The following is a 9,169-nucleotide window of genomic DNA, read 5'->3' on the forward strand; positions in this document are numbered from 1 at the left end:
CGGTGCACTACTCTGGGACCGTCCCAATCAGCCAAGCCATTGTTTGTTATCCAATGGCTCAAACACTGCCAAACACTAATCTGACAACTTCAACAGTCCGATGTTATCTCCCTATATATACATGAGGGGTCCTGATTGTGTCTGGTAATATTTGAGGCGATCTGTACAGATTCACTACAGATCTGTAGTGAATCTCATTGCACATGTGCATTATCCATAACTTGCCACAATGGCGGTGGATGCCGATGAAAATCTAGTTGGTGGTGTTTTTACTTTGGCACAGATCTTAGCAGGTTTGACATGTAATTCACTCTGAAGCTCATCATCTATATTGATATCTTCGTGCACGTTCCATAAGTTGAAGTGTCTAGGCAGATGCTAATACCAGGGAAAGTGTTGAGTGAATGTCAGTGTTAACGACACCTACTTCACCACTGTCACTGTGGAGATAGTGGAGTCCACGAAAGTGTTGAGTGAATATCTACTTCAGTCTCCTTACCTGTTTCTCTCTGTCAATGAACTGACAATGCAAAACAGCTTCTACGTCAAATTTAATATTTTCTGTAATCTGTCCATGAGGATAATCGGCTACAATCAGTCGCATACTGTATATTCTCTCTCTATCTCCCTGTTTTCTCTTAACACCCTCTCCCCATCTCTATCCCCGCATACTCACTCTCATATTTGAGTCTCTTGCACATTTTCCTTGGAGCCACTTTTAAAGAGCAGTGGCTCGTTCTGGCCTTTACCCATAAGGCCTTTCAGAGAACTGTGGATGCCCAGCTGGGGCAGTGGCACAGGGGAGGGCAGGGCACCACCTGTTCCCACACCGGTGGAGCCTGGAGCCTGGGAGCAGGAGATGGGTGTGCTCTGGGTCTGAGAGCAAGGTGAGGGGTTGTTGTTGTTGTTGAGGCCCATGCCCAGGCCCATCATGTTGTTGTTGAAGTGATGGGGTTTGTAGTAGTTGAGGTGGTTGAGGTGATCGGACCGGGCCAGGTTTGGCAGGTTGACTACCTCTGGGTGGTGCAGCCTCAGGCTCTGGCCCCCTCCTAGCCCACTGCTCCCGCCCTGCGTCACAGTGGAGCCCCCTGAGATGCCGCTGCCACGCCCACTGGCCCCGGCCCCCAGCTCGTCCTCTACATTGATGATCTCGATAGCGCGGGCGGGGCCGTGGTGCTTGTGCAGCTGATGCTGCTTCCTCAGCTTGTAGAAGACCACCAACATCACCGCTGCCATGAAGGTGATGGCTACGAAGCAGCCGATGATGATCTTGGTGGTCTTCATCACGTCGTCCAGGCCCGAGAAGCCCGGCTCAGTGATGGGCACAGTGAATGTGGGCCGCGTGGCCCGAGGAGAAGAGGATGACCATCCGGCTAACAGCGAGGAGGCCGTGGTGGGAGTGCCTTCTGGCCACAGAAGGGACGGCGTGGGGCCAGGCTGAATGAATGTCTCGTTGATGGCGATCAGGGCGGAGTCTTCCTCCCCAGTGGACTCCACTGTCTCCACAGTGACAGTGGTGAAGTAGGTGTAGTTAACACTGACATCAGCAGCAGTTACGTTGAGAACAGCGGTCGCAGTGGTGTTGCCGGCAGAGTTGGTGACCATGCAGGTGTACTGGCCCGTATCACGCAGGGTGACATTTGTGAAATTCAAAGTGCCATCGTGCAGGACGGAGATGCGGACCTTATAGGAGCCATGGGTCATCAAGGTGCCGTTAGGAGTGATCCAGTTGACAGAGGTCATGGAGGTGCCAGTGCGACACTTGAGCTCGGCAGCCATACCCTCTGTGACATTGAGGTCAGTCGGTGGCTCCACGATGACAGGGGCATAGCAAGTGAAGTGGCTTTGGTCAAGCTCGCCGATGTACCTCCCCTTCAGGCCAGGGGGAGCATGGCAGCGGGCACAGCAGGTGGTGTTGCTGGGCACTGTCTCTTTCAGCCACCAGCTGAGCCATAGCACATCACAGTTGCATACCCAGGGGTTGTGGTTGAGGTGCACCCTCTCCAGCTGATGAAGGGGTGTGAAGAGGTCATGGGGCAGAGAATGCAGGGAGTTGTGGGACAGGTTGAGCTCCTCCAGATTTTTCAGGTCATCGAAGGCGTTGCGCTCGATGACAGACACCTGTGAATGCATGAGCCATAACTTGCGGAGAGACACCAGGCCCTGGAAGGAGCCAGGCCGGATGATCTCCAGACGGTTTCCTGACAGCTCCAACTCCTCTAAACGCACCAGAGCTGTCAGTTTTGGGATGTCCTTCAGCCCACACATGCCCAGGTTCAGGTAACGTAGGTTGATGAGGCCCACAAAGGCCGCATCGGAGATGAAGTCCAGCTTCTTCAGCTCGCCCAGGTCCAGGCGCCTGAGCGAGGGCACGCGGTGAAAGGCGTAGCCCGGCAGCGTCTCAATGGGGTTATTCCGCAGCCACAGCTCCCGCAGCTTGCTGAGGTACTCAAAGGCGTGTGACGGCACCAGCGTGAGGCGGTTGTCAAAGAGCTCCAGAGTGTTGAGGTTGGGGAGGCCATTGAACGCTCCGACTTCAATCTGACGGATCTGGTTTTTGGAGAGCTGGAGGATCTCGAGGTGCCTCAAGTGCTTGAAAGTGTCTGACTTGATAACCTGGAGGGTAGAGATAGATGAGGTTACTATCAGTCATGTATAGGGCGAGACAAAGACAACCTGAGCCTTAAAAGCTACAATCTGGGACTTTGAATGAACTAGACGGTTCACATCTAGAGTGCGGGCCGCTACGCTGCCCTCACACCTACAGTATACGCAGCACCTCCGTTCTGACTGATATGCCAATATATGGAGATATTTATCTGTCTGTCCTTGCCCCTTTTATGCCCATATATGGAGATCTCTGTATCTGTCAGTCCTTGGCCCTTTTAAGCCCATATATGGAGATCCCTGATGTCATCAGTATATGCCCATATATGGGCATGCCCCCTTTTGTGCCCATACTGTATGGAGTTGACTGATTTGTTTGCTGATGCCATGATGACACATTGAGGTCATCATCATATTTGGGAGTGTGTTAAACAAAGAATCAGATGATCACAGAGAGGAAACAGAAACTTCACAATTCTGAAATCGATTGGATGCAATTCAAAATAACTGAATGTGTAAGTTTTTGTGAATTTTCTTTTCTTTACAAGCAGAAAGGGATGTTTAGTCTCTTGAGAAGAGATGTTTCCGGAACACATGGGTACTAGGCCGCCCGGACATCCACTACCGACCATCAACGCTGTCCAAATGGAGCTCATTTGGCGAGGAGTAAAACACACAAGCCCCTTAAAACTCTGACTGTGTGAGATATGTATGGCCAAAGCCCTCTGTGAGGCAGAGAGAAAGACTCCTGGAGTCAGGCCACAGCCTGCTCTGTATGTAGAGCAGAAGAAGGAGGGGGTGATAGGCAAAGAGGGGGAGAGAAACAGAGAGCCAGAGAGAGGGGGGAGAAGGAGAGGAGGGGGAAAGAGGGAGATAGAGAGAGAGGGAGAGGGGGAGAGGGATAGAGGGAGAGGGGGAAGTGGGCAGGAATGGGGATGTTTAAGAGGGGGTGGGAGCTGTCAAGGCTTTACTCTCATGGTACTCAGTGGAGGAAAAAATAAGCCAGAGAATCTAGGATGCCTTCAGGTGTTAAAACATTTTTAGATTTTTAATCATTTCAAGTGGGGCTTCAGGATACAACAAACCAAATCTGAATTTGTAGGCTATCTAAAAGAGAAATGAGTGGTTTTATCGTTTCATTATTATCTTTCCTATAAGCAGCATCTCTTAAAAGATGGCTGACCAAACCATGTGGATTAATGTATGTTTCCATGTGTGGGAATCAGAACTAGGAACCTCCTGGTTCGATCCTCGGATCCTCCGGGCATTGTGTGTAAATGTCCTTGAGCGAGACATTGAACCCCTAACTGCTCGAGTGAGCACGCTGGTGCCTTGCATGGTTGCCTTCGCTGTCGTGTGTGAATATGTGTGACAATGGGTGACTGTAATGCATATTGTAAAGCACTTAGTTTGACCTAAGAGGTCTGTGTTACAAAATTGTTTTTCCCGAACAATTTGACATACTGTTGAGGTACTGGACATTGACAATCACAATTAACAATGAACAGTGATTTCATTAGCAGGGGCTAAAAACGGCAAAAATGCTTTTTAATTGGTAAAAGAACAAAGCTAAGAGTAAAAGTATAAATGTTGTGATTCATGTGCTTCTTAATGATGGTCTGTGGTTAAATGATCTCCCCTTGAAACTGTAAAGCCACAAATGCTATCTTGGGGGTTCAGATAAATTGATAATGCACACACACTGAGGCATGGTCTCATGGAAATATGCCTTACTTTCAATTAATAAAACCTTCCCTCGGTTTGGCACAGGTTTAAAAGTCTACTCTCTACTACTTGCACACCTTGGCCGCGTTTCCCAAAGACATCCTGAGTAGGGAGTTACGTGCGGTCGGAGCTGTCCTATCAATCGATGCCAGACTAACCGATTGTTCCACGCAACTTCCTTAGAAGAAGTTTGGCTGTAAAAAGTGGGATTGTGCTCATCAATAAAATAATGCTGAAAATGAACAAGCTTTAAGTGCTGTTGGTAACTGTGACTGCACAATACCTGAATACCCTTGTTTTAATTCTTAAACTCTATGACTTCCTCTTTCTATATCAATGTAAGCTATAATATGAAGTAAGTGGTGTACTGTGGATGTTTTAACGAATGGAGCGCAACATCAGGCGCAGGTGCACACGCTTGCGCATAGATGTGCATGTGAGCGATCGCCAATTGAAATAACCTATTTAATATGTAGGCCTATTTATTAACCCACAATCGAATGTTATTCTAATTAATTTACTTGCATAATGGGGACACATGTGTTTTCACATACATTTACCTAGCAGACGTCACCTCACATCTGTAATTTAATTCATGAATCCATTTTCCAAACGTATATGTATTTGGACTGCTTTAGGACATCTGACAGAAGGATATGCCACCTGCAGTATTAACAGGTCACACAATGGACCATTAATATGAATCCACACTTCTCATTCTATCTATCTTATCTATCTATCTATCTATCTATCTGCATATATATGTAGCCCTAACCCTAACCCTAACCCTATATATATATATATATATATATATATATATATATATATATATATATATATGTGTTATATAAGCATGTGTAAGCATGGCGAGCACAGCTGCCGTCACTGTGTGTGGGGACTTTCATCATAACGTTTAAATATAAAACTTAAACAAAAACATGAAATTAAACAAACCTGTTTAGCTCATCATCTATCTAACTTTAGCTAACTTGGCATACTGTATGCTTAAATGTTTTAAAGATGATCGGATCATCCATTATAGTACATGTACGTGTGTGTGTGTGTGTGTGTGTGTGTGTGTGTGTGTGTGTGTGTGTGTGTGTGTGTGTGTGTGTGTGTGTGTGTGTGTGTGTGTGTGTGTGTGTTTTTACTGATCTATTTCACTGTGTATATTCGCTACGAAGGGTGCTAAGAGTGCCCCAGGTCCCCTCTTCAAACTGCTACGTACGACAGTACTACTTAGGCTAAGAAGGCTTTCGGGAAACGGGTTTGCTTCTAAGTTACTTCTTCCAGGAGGCCTTAAGTTGTGTTTACCAAAGCCAGTTAAGTAGACACATAACACCGTGCTCTTGAGAACCAACTGAAGTAGTGTTTCCCGAAGCCAGTTAGGTAGCACGTAACGCTGTGCTCTTGAGAACCAGCTGCTACTAATGAAGGTACTGCGTAGGCTCAGAAGGCTTTCGGAAAACGCATTTGCTGCTACGCACTACCTTAGGAGGCTCTCACGCAGTGTGTAACGCTACGCACTATCGCAGTGGGAAACCCGGCCCTCTTGTCTTTTAGCAAAAAATGCCTCTAAAACTATTGCATCAACATGTTAACATGTTAACATCTACACTTGCCTGCTCCGATGCACAGCCTGAAAAGGGTACAAACATAAGGCATATCCGGTATGATGACAGAATAGGGAAGACACATGGAGAGAGGCTCCAAGCACAATTCCACATACTGTATGTATCCTCCTATAATTCTAGTAACCTCTGTAGTAGTGTCTGTCTGAGACCAAACCACTGAAGCCAAACCTGTGAGCCCAAACACGTTTCTGCCCGGTTCTCCTCAGTGCCTGGAGCTATTGATCTCAAATCGCGCACAGCCATTCACCATCACCATGCGCATGGAACTCCGAAGCCCGTTTTTCGATATCACTAAATCTCAGCTGTTTATTCCCATTTTTATGTCAAAAATTCTTCTGCCCTGTTCTCCTCACTGCCTGGCGCTATTGCTCTCAAATCGCGCACAGCCATTGACCATTACCATGTGCATGGAACTGTCGAGCCAGTTCTTCGATATCACTAAATCTCAGCTCTTTATTCGCACACACACGCACGCACGCGCGCGCACGCACGCACGCACACACACACACACACACACACACACACACACACACACACACACACACACACACACACACACACACACACACACACACACACACACACACACACACACACACACACACACACACACACACACACTCTCACACACACACACACACACACACACACACACACACACACACACACACACACACACACACACACACACACACACACACACTAAGATGGACATTAACATGTTAGAACAAACAGAATGTATAGCGCTGCAAAGATTTACCTGTATTGAATTCTCCTGCAGGTTGAGGTATCGCGTGTTGACTGATATACTCTCAGGCACCTCATCCAAGTTTTGTCTCGTGCAGATGACTCGACTGGCCTGATTGGAGCAGGTGCAGTGGGAGGGGCAAGCGGAGGCGGCTCCCACAAACTCTGGCCCAGGGGGGAGGAGCCGCAGTAACAGCTGGGCCAATAGAAGGAGGAGGGGGGAAGGGCAGGGAAGGCAGGTCACCGTGGTGATGCGCATGGCAACTGGGACATGACCCTGCTCTTGTTCCGAAGGTGTAGGTGAGTTGACTCCACACTGATGGATCTGCGTGGAAGGCGTATGTTCCTTTTGTCCTCCCGGGGCAATTTGCTCCCTCTAATGATGCATCGTCTCAGACATTTTGTCCTCCTGTCTATCTGTGTTTATTTCCCTCTTGTTTTTCAACATAGAAATATGTAGATAAACAGATGTTATTCCCTTTTTTGTCTCGCTGTCTGGGGATTTGAGCGAGGCCTTTGAGGAGTGAGAAGAATCCAGGAGTTACTGTGAAAGAACAAAAGAGAGAGAGAGGAGAGAGTGTGAGTGAGAGCGAGAGAGCAGATATTAAAAGACTACAGACTCAGTGCTCCCATGTTTTCACCAGGAGAAAATGAATAAGACAAATAATAAGTAGACATCTACAGTATATCTTATCACGGGGGGATTGTCAAAACATCTTTGAGAAGCATTACGACTTATGTCACTGCTTATCAAATCCCACATAATCCCTGAGTAGACATTTTTGCCAGCAATCAAATCCTTGCATCCAGGGCAGGTGCAAGGCAGAAAGCTTCAATTACCGTAATAGTTTACAGGCAGTAGGAACGAAATGCAGAAACAGACATTCAAAGTCACAATCTAGAGTTGGGGGGGGTCTCTCCACCCACCAGTGTGTCAACAGTGCATAGGAGGTCTTTTTTTCTTCTACAGTACTTCTTTTTTTTGCTGCACATAGCCGAAGGGTTAAGTTGGTGAAGTGGAGTGTTTTTTATTTATTTATATATCTCTGCTGTCGGACAGAAACCAGCTAACTCCTGAACAAAATGTTCAGGAAATGAAAAAAACAAAACAAAAAGTGGAGTTAGGAGGTTTTGTTCATCATGGATAAGAACAGCTAAATGGACCTCCAAGCTCACAATGACGTTGGAGGTCAAAAGGGGGTGGAGCCTGGAGTCAGCAAAACCAGCTAACTCCACCCCCCTTTGGTGGACTTAGCTGGTTTAGCAGAAAGTTTGAGGATCTAATGGAGTTAGCTGGTTTTGTCAGAAGCGCTTTTTAATACTTTTCATTGGTTACATTTTTTTTTTAACAACACACAGACGTAAAGGGTGTTCAATAGCACTAATGTACTGTATGGGAAAAAAATGCAAAAGCGTCAAAATGGAGTTAGCTGGTTTCTGCCCGACAGCAACGATATATACATGTATTTGTAGTCCCTGTCACTTCCAACCCCTACTTTTGGTCTGGGGAGGGTATAGACGACCACATGTCTCCTTCCATACACCTTTGGAAGGAGAGTGAGACATGTGCGGAGGAGGAAAATGCTATCCCTCCCAGTTCCACTCCCTGCTGAACAGGTTCCCCTGACCAACCGGTGTTCTAGGAGTCCCTGGTACAGCGACAGAGAATACCGTCCCATGCCGGCTTCCCACACTCGAACTCTGGCAATTGTGTTCGTTGGAGAGCTTGGCCAAGCTGGAGGCACCTCAGAAGAATTGAACCACGGTCTCCACGGTGGTGGGCAGGTATTCTACTCCTGCGCCAAACCAGACGCCGCTAGCACTGTGGATTATTAACCCATTAAGACCGGCAACGCATCTGAGTCACTTTAGATTCCTTTGGCTTTTCAAAAATAGCAGATGTATTTTTGAAAAAAATCGTGACCATTTTTGTAAATCTTTGAAAATATATACTTTTTAAAGCGAACATTTGTAACTCAAATCTTTGCTTCTGGGGGGTCCCTGGAACACAATATTTAACAAATGTTCGCTTAAAAAAATATACATTAAAAGATTTGCATATATTTTCCAAGATTAAAAAAAGAAAATCACACCCTGTGTGAAGTGAGTGGTGCCTTTGATGAGCCCCGTATTGATGTTGTCATCAATGTTTGTGGACAGACATACATACATCCATACATACGGACACACGGACAAAGCCAGATATAGGAGTGGTTGGCACCACTCAAAAATAGCAGATATACAAGCTCATAGCCACGCTATGAGCTTGTATATCTGCTATTTTTCAATAGCCAAAGAAATCAAAAAATGACAGAGATGCGTTCCCGGATTGAACGGGTTAATGCCGGCCTCCACCAACACGACCACAACGACGCCAGGAGCCAAAACTCGGCCAGCGAGCGATTTCACCGTCTGTGCAAGCATAACGTTGGTCGTTGGGACAGCAATGCTAATTC

General features: G+C 46.7%; 1 protein-coding gene across 1 annotated transcript; it reads right to left on the minus strand.

Moving 5' to 3' along the window:
* Window positions 1-678: 678 nt before the first annotated feature.
* On the minus strand, window positions 679-6,987 carry lrrc4ba (leucine rich repeat containing 4Ba; the record flags this gene model as incomplete). Its single annotated transcript, XM_084071562.1, has 2 exons — window positions 6,727-6,987; window positions 679-2,616 (listed from the first exon to the last, which is right to left on the minus strand). The coding sequence occupies exons 1-2, from the start codon at window positions 6,970-6,972 to the stop codon at window positions 679-681; spliced, it is 2,184 nt and encodes a 727-aa protein (XP_083927688.1). The 5' UTR covers window positions 6,973-6,987.
* Between the last annotated feature and the right edge of the window lie 2,182 nt (window positions 6,988-9,169).

The sequence above is a fragment of the Gymnoscopelus microlampas genome, assembly GCF_963454915.1.
Source record: "Gymnoscopelus microlampas genome assembly, chromosome: 11".
Classification (NCBI taxonomy): Eukaryota; Metazoa; Chordata; class Actinopteri; order Myctophiformes; family Myctophidae; genus Gymnoscopelus; species Gymnoscopelus microlampas.